This window comes from Ambystoma mexicanum, chromosome 6p (assembly GCF_040938575.1).
Source record: "Ambystoma mexicanum isolate Mex_15411 chromosome 6p, UKY_AmexF1_1, whole genome shotgun sequence".
NCBI classification, from domain to species: domain Eukaryota; kingdom Metazoa; phylum Chordata; class Amphibia; order Caudata; family Ambystomatidae; genus Ambystoma; species Ambystoma mexicanum.
Genome location: NC_090935.1, coordinates 1,141,054,733 through 1,141,072,173, shown reverse-complemented (window position 1 = coordinate 1,141,072,173; position 17,441 = coordinate 1,141,054,733). Strand labels below are relative to the sequence as shown.

General features: G+C 47.1%; 1 protein-coding gene across 1 annotated transcript; it reads left to right on the top strand.

Moving 5' to 3' along the window:
• Positions 1 to 487: 487 nt before the first annotated feature.
• On the top strand, positions 488 to 12,790 carry DMRT2 (doublesex and mab-3 related transcription factor 2). Its single transcript, XM_069625747.1, has 4 exons — positions 488 to 820; positions 2,516 to 2,946; positions 7,245 to 7,347; positions 11,527 to 12,790. The coding sequence occupies exons 2-4, from the start codon at positions 2,551 to 2,553 to the stop codon at positions 12,534 to 12,536; spliced, it is 1,509 nt and encodes a 502-aa protein (XP_069481848.1). The 5' UTR covers positions 488 to 820; positions 2,516 to 2,550; the 3' UTR covers positions 12,537 to 12,790.
• The last annotated feature ends 4,651 nt before the right edge of the window (positions 12,791 to 17,441 follow it).

Genomic DNA, 17,441 nt, shown 5'->3' with positions numbered 1-17,441 from the left:
CCCTGTGCACCGGGGACTCGCCATCCATCGGAATGCGTGCCCCTCCTCGCAGAGTTTGTGGATTGAATTGCGCGGCGTGTGTTTTGGGCATTTGAGCGCCTTTGCCGCGAGCAGGGAACGGTCCTTGGTGGTGGTAGGATGTGTTGCCCAACACAGCGTGTTGATTGGAATGGGCGTGTTTGGGGCTGTGTCAGAATTTGATTTAGCTTCCCTGGTAGGAGATTAGATCAGGTGCTGCTGCCAGTACACCGCTCGGTGTACGCGGAAAAGGGGTGGGGGTGCGTCGCACATCGTCTGCCCCCCCTGGTCACCTCTGTACCATCACAGCTCGTCCCTGGAGGTGACCTAAGCCCCCCTGCACTGTCACCTTACCCAGCCCTCTCAGGGGTGGGCGCGGTCTCCCCAGGCCATCCAACACCCCGCCCGCCCCAGCCCGGCCCAATCAGAGGAGGCCGTTCGTACATTAACTCCGCAGAGAGGGGCCGGGCTTCATTCAGAGGGAGCGGCCCGGGGAGTCAGTGCTGAATGCGGGCTCGGAGCACGCCTTGTGCTAGAATTCTACCGGATCCGGGAGATCTCGGAGAGGGTCCTAGACGCATCCACACCCCTCCCCCTACCCCCTCCACCCTGTGCGCTCTGAGCTTTGGGGGTTCACCTGGTGCCCACAGGCTGCTTCCCAAAGCACCGGGAGGAGCGGACCCCGCGGCCGCTTTCGAGTGCCCGGAGCCTTCCAGGGGCGTGAAGAGAACCCCAGACCCTCGCGGCCCGGGACCTCAAGTCTGGGGGCCCCAAAGGGAGACCATAACGCATCTACGCTAAGGTACGGACCGTCAGAGTGTCACTGCCAGGGGCATCTGTGTGGAATTGAGCAGGAGAACACGTGTGTGTGCCTGGTCATTTAGACCGCCATTATTTGCTGAAATGTTGCAGGCTCGTGGCGACTGTGGGGCTCTTTATGATATACTGTGCGTGTTGCAAACAGCTGTGTAAACCTTCATTTACTCGGGGCTGTTTCTGCGCGTCTCTGTCTATCGCACTCACACATATGCAGACAAATACGCACACACACAAACACACACACCGTAGTTTTAGGTGTTAGGCTTCATTGAGGGGCATTTCTATTTTTTGCGACCTTCAATTACAAAGTCTCAGTCATAGGAGCCAGTCAGCAGCGGCCTATGGCTGAGCTCTGGCCCCTGGCGTCTTGGAGGGGCAGGGTGGCTGGGCTAGCTTTGGGGGCCTGCCCTGGGCTGCCCAGCACGCAGTTAAAACGTGTGCGCGTAGGGATGTGTTGGGTAGGTTCCATCGAGTCCACGAAAATAGTAGCGCTGGTGCCCGTAAAATGGCAGAGATGCAACCCGGATTGCAAAGCATGCCACATGCCACGCGCTGTGCCAGTCACCGTATTGCCACACCTGAGTAAAGTCCCACCCTTTGCCAACCTGCACTTATCGAGCACTGCCAGTGAAGGGTGGGAGGTCACGCCGAGGCTTGGGAGAGGGGTCAAATAAGGCCCATTTAGAGTTTCGTTCATACTAGTGACAATCAGACGTTTGTAGCAGGTTCAATACTTGCCTACATCTGCCGTCATTCACGGCGTGCACCTGTCATCTACAATGAGTGCAGAGGGAGGGCACACCGATGCTTTAATAGCATGCAAGAGCTGACTGACTGACTGCATGGAGAAGGGGGGCACAGGCGAGGTGGCACTTTAAATTCGCAATCCTGTCAGCACAGAGCCGGCTGACGCTTAGTTTTATAGGACGTGATCTTGCAAAGCTTTTAGATGTGAGCACATCGCTGCTTCTTGACGCTTTTTATTTCATTCACCGAGGACCTCATTTACAATGTGCTGTGTCTATTGGAAAACGCCTTACGACACGCCGGTTTCTCGCTCTCCACCTGCTGGTTGATAGTTTTGTGACAGGGGCGCTTAGACATTTAATTCCCGCGTCAAATACCTACTACAAAAGGGAGCTAGGGTCTTTCTGAAGATGGCCCTTTTAATACTGGGCTTTACTCGGGGGTCAGCCCATTTGCAAACACTGCCAATTGTATTAGAAATAAAAAATAAGGTACAGAATGATGACCTGGTTTGTCAAGAATCATACAGTGTGTTCGGGTTCAAGGAGAAGCTGTAACTTGTGCATAGTTATAGAGCGTCAAAACTCCACCTTGGAAGAAATACGCAATGCAGGGGTCTGGTCTTCAACAATTAAATATGTTATTATGAGGCGAGACAGGTGCATGGCAGCCCCCCCTTATCCACTCTTACCTCCACACACACACACACACAGGCAAACACATCACCAACACACACTTGCGCGCGCTCCAAATGACTGAGCGGCCTGTATTAAAGTGTGTTTCGGTCTAGTAGTTGTGCACCCACGCCCTGGTGCAGCACTTGAGGAGCGTGGCCTTGTGTTATGTTGCGCCTCGCCGCTGTGTTTGCAGTCGGCGGGGCATTGTTTGGCTGGTGCTGCACACTCACTGACCCCCCATTTCTCCCCCGCAGAGCGCCTCTAGCCCAGGCACCACCGGGAGGCCGCCATGTACGAGCTGCAGGCGGCGGCGGACTCGGAGATCGACGTGGAGAGCCTGGAACTGGACGAGGAGAGCGACGGACCGGCCAGCCTAAGCCCGCTGCCGGCCGGGGACACCGGCGAGGAGGAGGACGATGAAGAGGAGGACGGGCCGGTGCTGGGGACCCCGCCTCCTCCCCCCAAAATCGCCCCGAGCAGCGAGAAAGGCTGTGGGGAGCAGAGGAAGCTGAGCCGGACCCCCAAGTGCGCGCGGTGCCGCAACCACGGCGTGGTGTCCTGCCTGAAGGGCCACAAGCGCTTCTGCCGCTGGCGGGACTGCCAGTGTGCCAACTGCCTGCTGGTAGTGGAGCGGCAGCGGGTCATGGCGGCGCAGGTTGCGCTCAGGAGGCAGCAGGCCACTGAGGTGAGCGGGGGCGCCGGGGAGCAGGGGATGCCGCCTGGGGCGTGGGGGGAGCAGCAGGCCACTCGTGCCCACGACACACACCCAGCGCAGGCACCCAGAGGCTTCGTGCAGCACCGCCACCTGCCATCCACCTCCCTCACAGTGGCCGCAGTGGCACCGAGACACACGAGCACACCCCACAGCGCATGCACTGCCGGGCTTCGTGCAGCACCGCCACCTGCCATCCACCTCCCTCACAGTGGCCGCAGTGGCACCGAGACACACGGGCACACCCCAGAGAGCAGGCACCCCGAGGCTTCGTGCAGCACCGCCACCTGCCATCCACCTCCCTCACAGTGGCAGGAGTGGCACCGAGACACACGAGCACACCCCACAGCGCAGGCACCCCGAGGCTTCGTGCAGCACCGCCACCTACCATCCACCTCCCTCACAGTGGCAGGAGTGGCACCGAGACACACGAGCACACCCCACAGCGCATGCACTGCCGGGCTTCTTACCAAACCAGGTCCACCTCGCGGACCGCACAGCGCAGGCCCCACTGCGAACAATGCATTCACACTACAGCCTACCCTCGCGCCAAAGAGCACGGACCCATGGCCACCCCATCGACGCCACTGTTAGCCAAATCGCGCCCCTTGACAGAAATTAGGAGGTACTTCATTTAAGTTGCTTAATAGTGCCCTGGGCATTAACCAGGACATAGGCATGAGAAATAAGTCGCGCATGACAGCCCGTCTCATTTACTGTCGCAACTGTGTATTCGTAGCGCACGTTCACCCCCAGGGGAGCATCTTGGCGCTATTGGCAGATAACATGTGTATTGTTACCCAACTTAATGATAGTCAACTTTTCATAACTTAGTTGTAAGCGTCCGAAGACAAGTTTCAAGGCGCGTTTTTCAACGGGAATTCCCATTGAACAACGCTTTGTGAACCAGACCCCCGGTATCCGAGCACACCAAATAGACGATAACACAAGCATGGTTTTAGATGTAAAGAGTGGCACTGCCCGGCCCATACATATATTTTGATACCTTTAGCCCTCGCCCTATGACAGCTATTTTAACTTCTCGGGCTCAACAGCGGTTATTCAAATATTTGCACCTAAAATACACCCAGCGCCCTGGTAGCCAGCGTGGGAAGATATGGACAAGCTCATAACAGGAATAACACTGCATGTTGGTATTATTAGAAGTAGTATAATTGTTATTAACGTTCTGATCAGCTGTGGCGATTTGTCTTTCTTGAAAACATTGTATTGAGGCCGACACTGGCGAGTCCTGTGCATGCCTGCCTGGCAGTCAGAGACAGCACCCCAAGGCAGCTAGGTCCACACATTTAACGTTTGTGTGGGGGAGGTGCAGCCAAAGTCAGCAATGCTCCCTGTTTGAGAAAACCACGAACTCTTGAAAGTGACTATTAATGCGTTCATTTAGTACATGTACATTACCTCCACAAGAGAGAAGAGGGTGCATGTAGGTATTTGCATATCTTTCTAGAGAACTTTTTTTTATAGTTGGAACTGAACGTTAAGTAGTTAATTGTATTAATAGGTATGTAAATGTCCACTCCCATTTATGTAAGGCATTTATTATTTAATTTGTTCTCACTGTGACAAATCCTATTAGTATGTGTATCATTAGTATTGTTTTTATTGTCATTAGTATTCGCCTTCCACTCATACACATATTATTGTTTGCCCTCATTATCGGCCTTGCACGCGCGGGTATTTCCCGCGGCGGCCTCTGTCGTAGTTGTTATTAGAGCCGCGCTCAGCAGTTGGAGCGCGCGCGCGCGTTGGCTGCCGGCTGCGCGCGGCGCTCTCCTTTCCGCAGGAAGCCGCTCGCGCTCCCACACACACGGGCGGTGCCCGTCGGCTGCAGCCGTTGCCCTGCGCGCCGCGGCTCGGGGCCTCTCTTGCCGGCTGTGACGCAGCACGAAAAGCGACAGAAGCGCTCGCGCAATTGGCCCGTGTTGCCCCAAACACACCACAGCGCACACGTGTTTACCCTCCAAACAGGCAATATCCGCCGCCGCCGCCGCGCACTGTAATGCGGGCATGCTGCTGTTGACGTTCACTTGAAAACATCAAGCAGCTTTGAGCGGCAGCTCATTTCATATATTTGCAGTCAATCACCCGGCCCGTATTTATGTTATTGCAAATGGAAAGGCGTGGCTTCCCGAGGGAAAGCTGCAGATCCGGGGTTCTCACGTCCCACGAGTGACAGCGCCGCTCTTTACCCCTTTGCCTTCTGCACCCCAACAGGCAGCCGATAAGCCTCTCCCCAAAACACTCAACTAAGCTGACCCAAATTAAAAGGTACTGTTATCATGAATAACGGGGCAACACCATTCCTTTCAGTTGGTCAGAAATCAATTTTGTTAATTTATTATTACTATGTTGTATTTCCAGTGTACACAAACCATAGCACGCGGTTACAAGCTAACAGCACATCTACAAACTACTTATAATTAGAGACTAAATATATTAGCATGTTATTATGCATGAGATGCACACACCCCTACTGTATAATTTCAAGATATTGCACGTCTGTGAGAACTTTCCTGGCCCAATAGAAAAAAGAAACCGCAGGCCGAGTCCCTTTATAATGCCAGGACTCCAAGGGGCTCACCATAACACTATAATGTATAGAAGGGGGGGGGCAATAGGTGGCCTGCTTACTCTGTAATATAGGAGCTCTTCTAGCTCCTTGTGTGTGTGTGCGCGTGTGTGTATATATATATATATATATTACACAACCAATATGTGATCTGTTTGGACAACGCGCACCCCGTGTAATGTGTTGTAACTGGAAACCTATATTTGAAGCAGGTTAGAACAGTTTAAATGAAAGTTGCATGGTTTAAATCAGTAGTAACAGTCAGCTCAAGTCTTGCTCTCCTTTGTTAACGTGCATCCGTGCACAGATTAAACATGGTACCCTGAACATTGTTCGATCAATGAATGGCTATGGGGTGCCACAATGTCGTGGCATTACGTCGTGGCATTACGTGCTCAAGTGACAGCTGGAATTCTGCTGGAAAATGTTGTCAGCTCAAACAGCCGGCGTTGTGTTTTCGCGAGCCGACGCTATAAGTTATTACAGTTCCCGCACTGATGCCATGTTTTTATTACATGTGAGGAGTGATGCCAATGCTATACTGCAATATATGGGAGGCAGCGCCCCAGGCACCTTTTATATACATTATAAGGCTATCGATACACGAATTGTATCTGTGTTTGAAACAAATATTTGAAGCAGTTTTATGCAAACTCCATGAAAAGGCCACTCTGTGGTTTAGAAAAAGGGGTATTATGCAAATCGGCCCCCGCCCTACTGTGGCAAAATCCCAACTGTAAACTATGCAAACACATTAACATAAATGTCTCCATATTTATCAACCCATGACTTTGATATGACAAACAATTCAGAAAAAGGGAGTTCATTGGCTGTTTTAGTAGCCGTTGGAATGCTACTCGGAGCTGCCGCCCCCTCGCTGTGCCAGCCCTGGGAGCAACCGCTGTGATGTCACAACTCTCTAACACGACTGGTGACGCCACCCTTACCACAGGCTAGTCCATAAACTGGCAAGGACCTCGTTCCAAACGCGATACATCTAGCAGCAGCCTAAGAGTGGACATCGGGCGTTCATTTTCCAGAGTCACAGTCACTTGGGACATTGGCCCTTCCCCAACGTATAGCCTTCCTCTTTGCTTAGGGCTGTAACTTGGGGGGCAGCCATTATCCGTGGATGATGACGCTTCTTTCGCTTTATGAGGCTTAATTGCGAAAGACCTGGCATGTACACTGTATGCCCAGGAATACACTGTCATGTTATGTTTACGTCACATTGCACGGGATGTGTGAGCACCATGTGGCAATCCCACGTCAATCCATGTCTCTAGCAATGAAATGCAGGCAATAGTTCACTGTCTCCTGGCAAGAAGCCGCCCACGAATAACAGATGCAGCGTTTAAGACTGAGTTAGATTACTTGGCCTGGTTGCATTTTCACCGAGGAGAGGACGTGCATCTAATAAATGGGAGTTATCGCATGTAGCTGCTGTGGCATGCGGGATCACTGTTTACGGTTCGCAACAGTCCTGCGTGAATTCTGCACCAGCAGCAGTCACGATATGTCACATTTAAGTAGCTTGCGCCCTCACGCAGCAGTGAAAGCGTGAACTCACTTGGTGTGTTGTGCAGCTGTGGGTTGGGGAAACCAGCCTGAAGGTAGAAAGGTCGGTGCCCGGTTTCTTTGCCTATAACATGTGTGTGTTTCTGTCCATTTCCTCTAGGATAAGAAGGGCTTGTCTGGGAAGCAGAACATTTCGGAGCGGAAAGGGGTGTACCAGCGGCACGCCCGGCCACCCAGCCTGCTGGCAAAGAGCATTCTGGAAGGTGAGAGCCTCTGGGCTTTGGAGCTGGGTGGGCACCGAAGGGTGGCGCATGGCCCATGGGGAAGAAGCCGCATTTAAATGCACCACAGTGCAGTTCACCAGGCAGGGAAGGCATGCAAAAAAGCAGAGCACAGCGCAAGGATGCAGGCCATCGCTCGACTATTCTCACGCATGTGCATACAATGCCCATATGTTCGACCTTAGATAGTCAACAGCCACTAGGGCACATGTTCGGGATCATGCATTCACGCACAGCACACACAAATGGCACAGAACTTAATTTCCAGACGTAGACACGAAAACATAAACTGTGACACGCCTTACGGCGTCGTTTGCAAGATGTGAGGACTTTTCTTTTAATACTTGGGGTATGAGATTCAGCCAGTCATTTGTCCAATAATCCCCAAAACGGGCGGGTTACAGAAGTGTGTGACCAGACCACACTGCTCTGAATTGCGCCAATTTGAGAACTGGGGCCGAGAAGACGGGAGTCAGATCATCAACTATAACAATTGCTACCACTGCGGCTTTCCACTTGACAACCTTCCTTTCCGGGCATCTGTCACATGTAAAAAGGCAGATATCGACACTGAACGCTTGGTGAAGGGACAGTTTCCATTCACGAGACACGCAAGGGCATAGCTTGAGTGCTGCGTTGTATTTGTTAGAGTGGGATATGAACGTGATTGCATGAAGTACGGCCCTTAAAAGCACTGCAAACCGGTCCAGTCAGAGAGCCAAGCTCTAGATAGCACCATGAACTGAAAACATAGACATACGCACCGAACATTAAATATATTGCATAACAAAGGACAATCAACCAGGCACCACGGGTGCAATCCACTCCTACTACAAGATCACGCCAGACGTACTTTACATACATTTTTTATGCCGTTCCTACAAAGGCACAAAACACCTCACCAAACGCTGTACGCCGAGTCTAAACATTGTGTTTTTCATAAAGAACTTCTCTTCAAGTGTGGGGTGTGTGAGTGAAGGGAAAACTCTATGGCCTTTACGTTAAACACATTTTGTATATTTCACGCGAATTAAACATTTGTAAGAGGAAACGTCGTGGGCACGCGCTGCTCAAGCTTGGATCGGTGCGGAAAAATCCATTTGCATTGAATTTTATTTGCAAATGAACCTGCCGAGGTTGCCCTTGGGTAAACACGACATAATGGGTTCGGCAAACAAATGTCCCGGTGCCGCTGGAGGAGGATGAAACGCGCGGCCCATTTGCTCTCTCAGCAAGTCTTGTTGACATTTGCATCCAGAGCAGCGCTCATCCGTGACGCGCCAAAACTTGCCCTGCTAATGGCCACTTGTGTCTTTCTGGGTACCCTGGCTGTCCTTGAGCTTCAGTGGCAAGAGCCGCTCGATTCAACCCATACCATAGGTGCACCTTAAACCGATCTAGGCTTTTCAGCAAATAGGGGCTCTGCGTGTTGGGTTCTGAAGGTGTGAGAGACAGGTTAACACATTTATCTGCGCCTGCTGGATTCGAAAATGAATCCAAAATTGAGACGTGGACGGGTCAGGACAGGACATTATTTGCGACGTAGTTTATTGTACGGCAACTTCATTACTACATAGTACTGCAGCTGCTCACAAGTTACAGGAAAGCCCAAGCACAAACCTTTAGTGCCTGCACCAGAGATCACAGGGTTATAATGTGAGCAGCATGCACCCCGCATGGGCTATGGGTGGCTAAGGTAGGTTAGTGGATGGGTTAGTGGTTGCAAAGAAGGGACTGTGGTAAGGCCAGCGTTAGTGCTTTTCTCTCTCTGACATCACACATACTAACCCAAGTTCATTACAGCGTCCCCGCAACCTACACGAGAAACATTGGTGGGGGTTCAAGAACCGTGGGCCCATAGGAAGTAAAACCCATGCTGGTAGGGCGATCCCAAATGCAAAACTTCATGTCCCACCTCACAAGGCATTGTTGGCTCAAAGCCAGGATTGGATAAAGAGGCTTCAAGTAAAAGGGGGCGAATGATCAGCTCTGAACATGTTCTGCATGGGAAGGGGTTTTCCTTGACAACAAAGGCCTGTCTTGGGCTGCTTGCTTTTGCTTTCCTCTGAGTTTTACTTCTTTGTTGCCTTTCCTGGCCTTCCTTCTCGATCCATCTTAACTCTCTCTCTTTTCTTCTCTCCTCCAGCTGTCCCTGGATTTCCCACTGGCCTGTCACCTTTTGCACGTAGCGACTCATCTATAGAGAACTAGAAATGACAGCGCCTATAGGGAGTGACCTTTTCTTGGCCTCGGGAGACTAAGCGAATGGAAGCAATTGATGTAAACTGCACGATTTACTGCTCTTTACTACATTTTACCTTCTATGTTTAAGGGGTGACCACTCTAAATTCCAGGGGATGACGTCATGACCATGAATTAATAACGGTGTCCAATTTGGCGGGATGATATACTTCCAGTGAGTCAAGTATTTTGGCCATTGAGAAACGTGAATGGATTATGTATGTAACCAGGAACCAGAAAAAGTGTTTCACAGAGGTATCTGTGAGGGCATTTCACATGGTAATAAACCAGGAGGCCGAAGATGAGGTGCTTTTTAATGTCACCAGAACCTCTAAAAGACATAATTAGACCACATTCTTCACATCACTAGTGTATGCTTAAATTCACGATGAAAATGCTTCCCATTCATTCAACTCAATAACACAGCATGCCACCATTCCCATGACATATTTATTCTGTTTCTATAAGGACATTTCAGGGTTCTGCTGACATTTGTAATTTTAAACAAATTGGTAGTTTATTATGGTGCCACCGGCTTTCCGCAAGCACCCCCCATTTCCCTGCCGTGTGGCCATAAAACATGGCTCTCCATTAGGTAACTTAAATTGAGAACTGGCAGTGCGTCCAATGATGTGTGCAATCAAAACACAGCGGCACCGCAGTGGGTGACTTCTTTGCCCAAAGACCTGCGGGGTGGGCTTGAAAAACAAATTGGGTTTTAAAGATGGAATTTTCACAGGGATGCATCTCTTCAACACTTCTTTATTTGTTCTAAGTAAAACATTACACAGATTGGAAATACTCCACAGAGCTTATAGTAAACACAGTGTCCTAGCTGTTATAGCAAAATCAAATTTAAAAACAAAAAATGTATTGATATTATAGTAAAAAACAACCCACTCATATGCACCACTCGTTGAAGGAAACAATGAACAGTGGAGTATTGTATGAAAATACTTTTGAACACATGCTGCCTGTTAATATCTAACACAGATATATTACTGTATTCTTAACATACTAAGACATTCTGGGCTTACTGCTCCAATGATCCTACTCATTACAGCACCACGCATGTGATTCCTGGGCCAACATATATTAGTACTTCGGTTCTATTTTCACCTTTTCCCCCACTTGATTTTGAAGGAATGAAGCAAACAGGCTCATCTTCAATTCAAATGGTATCACACAAAGTTATGCGCTGTGGTGAAAATATGGAGAAAACTCCTTTGTACCATTAATTATGCTAATAAGGACCACAGCAAGTAAAATTTACTCAAATTTTCCAGTATGAAATATTGCATTCGTTTTAAGGCAAAATCGGTTTGCTCCATTTCTCAATATGTAAGTAGCAAACAAACTGGAAAATCATATATGGCGAGAGAAGAACCCATATTTAATATGAAAACCTAGTTGTGGCATTAGTCCGTAAACTCCTTATGGTAGCTACCATTGGTTAGGAAATAAGCAGACACATGTTTTGAGAGTTTGTGTTGACGTGGTGAGAAGCAAAGTAGTATAATCTATTCAATTGCAATAGATATAGGGATACAGCAAACATTTGTTTCATGCCTTCCAGGGGCTTCTCCAGGACTGCAAATAAGAATTTCAGGGGCCATGCCAAAGCAAACGTTCACAATTGCGTGTACTCATTTTCAAACATGTTTTTTTTCTGTTCTATGTTACACATATACCATTTATGGTGCAAACATAGTTATGCTGCTCTTTTTGATCACGTTTTAAACTTCATGTTCTAAAGAAGATTAAGTGCGTTTTCACATTTCAAAGGAGGAGGTATATTATTATTTCTGAGTAGAACATACTCTGTACAAAGTGATTTTAAAAAACCAAAGTGCGATACGTCACATATGTTCTTCATATCCTGCTGATTCTCTTTATTAACCTGTGGACTGGTTCTTTTAGGTTATCGGCCTGTGCCACCCGATGCCTACCTGAGCAGCAGTGCACCCTTGCCAGCTCCGGTGAGTGACCGGATGAGGAAGCGGAGGGCCTTCGCAGATAAGGAGCTGGAGCATATTATGTTGGAGAGAGAGTACAAGGAGCGTGAGCTGCTGGAAGCATCACAGGCCCTTTTTCTGCCAAGCCGCTTGCTGCAGGCAGCTGAGTTCAACTCTTACAAGAGCAGCACTGGCTATGGGCACACAGGACCAGTCGAGCCAACCCTCACCAAGGACCTTTGCGGTTTACTGCCCAACTGCCTGGACCTCACCATGCAGTACTCTGGCTCAGGAAATGTGGAGCTCATTTCCTCAAATGTCAGTGTGGCCACCACCTACCGACAGTACCCACTTCCATCCAGATTCTTGGTCTGGCCCAAGTGCACACCCATCAGCGACGCCCTACGCTACCAGCAGTGCCTGTTAAATGCAAGCGCCATGCAGGCTCTGAAGCCTGGCGGTGCCTGGGACTCCAGAATGGCTGTGCCCTTGCATGGCCCTGAGGGTCAGATGTCTCAAACTGTGCCCATCAAACCCGAGAGTGTCCTCCTCCAGGGCCACCCTGAGCCTCGATGCCTGCAGCAGGATAGGGACCGCTCAGCCTTCTCTCTCCCTGGCAGAACCTTGGCACAACCAGCCCAGGGCAAGGACTCAAGCCCTCAGGAGCGGGTCACTGTGCAGCCCTGTCCCGAGGCAGGTCGGCCCACCAGGTACAGCCCCTTCCACTCTTTGTTTCAGCAGGCACTGCATGAGAAAGCAGGGCCAGAACTCAGGACCGCAATTGCCAAGGAGACATTTGAGGAGGCAGCCAAGAAGTACAGGGAATGTGCGGCCAAGGAGGCACACTCTAAATACAAGTTCACCATTGACCGTTGCACTAAGGATTTTCTGGTGACCCGAGAGGTTGGCACCAAGCGCCCAGCACATGAGCCCCTGCCTTTTTCTGTTGAGTCCATACTCAAGAGACCCTCTTAGAGGGTCTTGTTGCTGCCCCGAGCTCCTGCTGCTTGCTAATCCTACCACCACTGCTGCTGGGTTCCGCAGCCCACCCTGTACAGACTTTCCCGGCGGCAGAGTCTAGACTTGACACGCTTGACCTCTCTATCACTTAGCTGCAAAGTTGACATTTTTGGGGGAGGACAATTCTTGTTGTATATGATCGATCCACAAAGTGTTTGATATACACGTTGCTTCTCATTTCTGTAAATAAATATATTTAATTATGAAAATGAAGTCCTGCGCTTTGGCAAGAGGCAGATTTTGGGTTCTATAAAAAGTGGGAGAAAATGGTGATTAATTACTTGTGACTGATGTTTAATGTGCAGGACCTGTAAACGTGATTACTTAAAAAAGGATCACAATCCAGGAAAAGAGAATTGCAGATGGAAAGAAGCTCTCCTGTTTCTTCTGGCATTATAATTTCGATTTACTACAACACAGATGGTCAGGAGAGTCAGTTCTCAAACACCAGCTGAAACTTGGGTATGTAGTTACTACTTTGTGAAAAACATGTAATCGCCTTGCTGTTCCGGAAACTCATTTGTTTCCCATCATACTCCGGATGGAAAATAGTAAAGCTAGCTCAGGGAAAACCCTAATTTAGAAAGGGAGAATTCCAGGAACACACACCAGTCCTGATTTAACAAGTTCTTTTTCTCCATGTGATTGTGACATTGTAAAATACTTTCGTCAACCAGGCCTATCATATTTTGCCAGTTCAAATATCTGCATTCTGGAAAAGTCTTGTGTTAGAGAAATACCACCCACCCAGAGTCAAAACATGTCATAGGCGTTCACGGTTTCGGGTAAAGTAGCAGAGCTTCTGGATGAGTGCAGTACCATTCAAGTACATCTGGAAAAGAGTAAGAGGCATTTACTGACTGGAAGTCATAAGTAAATAGTAGCTTAGTCCTGACAAGAGTCAGTCACCCAATCACAGCAAGACTGTGCCATGCCAGGAGGTGCTTTACTTCATTTCCGGTGGGCTTGGTGACCTTTACTACATATCACTCACATGTCACTAATCCAATACAGAATAGAGACATATGAAAGCTGGGGAGATGGCACCTTTTCACTGGGATTGCCCCCCACCTAAACTGTGAGTTTAGCAGGATCTCCTCTTTCCAGTGCATGTCATCTATTTATCATTCTATGATTTAAAGTTGTTTGGTGTCATAGTGTACATATTTAGAGTACAGCTAAAAATGAGGATCTCTTAAAAATGACACCCAAGACACTACAGCTGCAGTTCAAACTGAAACAAACAGCATTATAATGGAACAGGCACACGACTAAAAAATAACAACAAATGTACATAGGTAATTGATAGGTCAAGTGAGGTGGAGACGTATTTGATTTTGATAATGTGTTTCATGAGCATTGAGAGCTTAATTGTCTGAAGAAGTGAAAAGTTCATTAAGTGCAAATACGATAGAAAGGAACATAAAGCCTTCTTAATGAAGACCAGAGAGTGCAGAGTATGGTTATGCACGGCCAGCAAGATGCAGGGTGGTAATACACAAACATTGCACTGGTACAAGGACAAGAAGCACATGGGCATAAATTGCCCTAGAGCAAAAAAATATATCCCTTCAAATTCTCCCACAATCACTACATTTGGCGTATTTCATGGCCAGCTCTACAAAAGGCCTCTGGCTTCTCCCGTATTTCCATTTCATTTACAGCCCGTGAGTACTCTTTGTCTGAGGTTTGCTTTCCTTCTCAATATTCATATCTAAATTGTCAAAAAGTTAATAATATGGAAAACAGGGTCAGGTTACCTTGGTAACTTCAGATCATGGGACAATCTAAAAATAAATATTTTGATGTACCTTGATCTCTTTTGTTGAAAATGTTATTAGATATTTGTACTTTCATACTGTCAGGGCTCGGGATGAAATAAAACCCGTGGTCGAAGCAGTTTGTTAAAATGAAAAGAAAAAAAAATCTTCCAGACACGGACAGGGGGAAATTCGATGTAAATCGCTGTCCGTTTCCCTTTACACATGGCACGCTCATCCAGATCTCGTTACTGAAAGCTTTTATTTTCACTAGAGTGTAGTAAAGACAACGTGTCACATTGAGAACCATAAGCCACTATTTCAGAGTCATATACAACGTATCACATTGTCACATTGAGAACCATAAGCCACTATTTCAGAGTCATATACAACGTATCACATTGTCACATTGAGAACATTGAGAACCATAAGCCACTATTTCAGAGTCATATACAACGTATCACATTGTCACATTGAGAACCATAAGCCACTATTTCAGAGTCATATACAACGTATCACATTGTCACATTGAGAACATTGAGAACCATAAGCCGCTATTTCAGAGTCATATACAACGTATCACATTGTCACATTGAGAACCATAAGCCACTATTTCAGAGTCATATCCTATCATGACCCAGAGCGCTCCACAGGAAATTTCTTAGCCAATTGTGTTAACACCTTGAAAATGTACACCTGCACTGTTGAGAAGTTTCTGTGATACGGCCCCTGGTATTCTTTGGGCCAACCCTCCTGAAAATCTTCGAGGCAGGTGCGTAGTGGCACAATGTGAATGCGAAAATATTTGGTAATCTGACATATATGGTTGATTAGTCACGCTACTCAAATCCTACCCGTTCTAACAAGGGATCAGAGGATTTTTAATTTGATCTTTAGGCATCATTTTGATTTCACAAATGTACATACTTTCCTCTAACGGAGCTAAAACAGGCCATTAAAGATCACGCATTTTTAGTATGCATCAAATGACCACAAGAGCGAGGGTCAAATGACAAGCACCCGTAAATTGTAACACATTTGGAAAACATTGAGGGAGATGCAGTCAAACCTTTGATTACCTTCTTACACACAATAAAAATCGTAGGTATATAAAGCTGCGAAGACTCGAAAAGAAAAACTTGGTGGCAAATAACGTTTTGTATTAGATTAATGCGACTAATAATCAGGCTTTTTTTTCTCTTCTCCAGAGGAATCGTCATTCCTATCTATTTGTAGGAATTTCTGTATGCTTATTGCATACCATGATATCTGTTTTTTTGCAACTTATTTTATAACAAAGACTCCCATATTTATTGGACCATGGGCCTGATTTACAAAACCTTTTTCAATGAGGTTTTCCCATTCAAAAACACTTTTGTAAATCAGGCTCTATGTTTTCTTAAGGCAAGCAAAGAGTATGATCTACGTAAACACTGTACATGTCAAGATTTTCAGATTATCTCACCTCCACAGAGAGGCTTCAAAAGAACAATATCCTGATAGTTGAGTGGATATGTAGCTCTGTAGATATAGATCATATATATTTGACAACAATCGTCGCCCAATAGTTAAGGTAAAACCTAACACCCATTGACTTAAAAAAATGAATTTGCTAATAACTTTGACTCGTTTGACACTACAATTGTGAGATTTCCCAAATTTGCTTTAAGGTCGTGGCCCTCCAAATTTGGAAAATATAGTGCCAATTCATGCAATTGTTTAAAAGATATACAACATTGAAAAAAAGGGAGTATTTTTCACATTTTGCATTTTTTTCCCATAGGCGAAAGTAGACATTCATTAAACAGGCGCACAGCCTGAACGGCTGGACAGATTTGCTTCACGTTCCAAAGATGCTGGACACAAAGCAGTGCAGATGCGCCTTTTGGTGGTTTTCTGAAAATCCATCCTGTAGTATTGTGAAATTTGGTAGGGAAAAGGGTGCTCTCATCACCCATATATCTCCCATGGTGCAATTCATCAACTGATGCTTTTCAAAAATGAAAAGTCGACTTCCCCTGCCCCAATTTATGCGAGTGGTTCTTGCACTGATTTTACAGTAATTTCACAGTAAATCGTCTGTAAATGTAATCAAGAACAAAGGGGCAGGGAGGGGATCACAATAACCCATTTGAAAATGTATGCTAAAGCACCCATTCTCTTCCCAGTTCTTCATTATCACCAAGTGTATACTGATCCATAATGAGGGAAAATAACATGGTTTGTAGCTTTGAAACATACTGGTAATATTGAATATGACATTACGATAATATGAAAGAAAGAAAATAGTATGATGTGGCATGTGAAATAGCATAACAAAACCATTCGATTCAGTGAATTAACTTTAGAAGAGACAGTTCATTTCAAACAGTTATACACAACAAAACCCTTAAAATTATGTGAGAAAAACTTTAGTTTAAGTGACGTTAAGGTGATGGTTAAATGCAACAAAACCATTGTAATTAGGTAAGCGTTTAAAACTGCCCCCCTTAGCCTCCCATTTTGCAACCCATAAGCCCACAGATGACATCCCTGATGACATCACTTACGTCAATGACATCACTGGACATTTGTTCATACTGCTGACATCACAGATGATATCACAGCGTACTTCATGAGAAACTACCAATCATAATACAACATATTTTGGTCTATTTCAAGATATATGACAAACACATTGTGCAGATATATGTGTTGCTTGGGATCAGAAATGCAGTATACCCATGCACACATTATGTGAGTAAAGTGGCCACTGGGAATGGTTTCAGACCAGGCCCATTTTCTACTTTAGAGGCCATAGGGCATGGCCAACGAGGGCTAATGTGGCTAATGGTTGTGGACATAGGCTATTTCTAGTGACCCATTGAACCTTTTTGGGGTAAAGTAAGCAGGCCAAGTGGCTCTTTGGTTGGCCAGGTGCCTGGTGGTGCATGACCAAATTCCATTCCCGGGGCATCAAGCCATGGCCAGTACCCCACAGTCCCGCTGTGGGGATTGAGCTACCACGATGCATGGCCATATGCTAGGCCGAGTAGCTACTTTGGGTGGCTTGGAACATGTGCAACAGGCCATGGGTGTCCATTGTGTCCTCTAGTTTCTA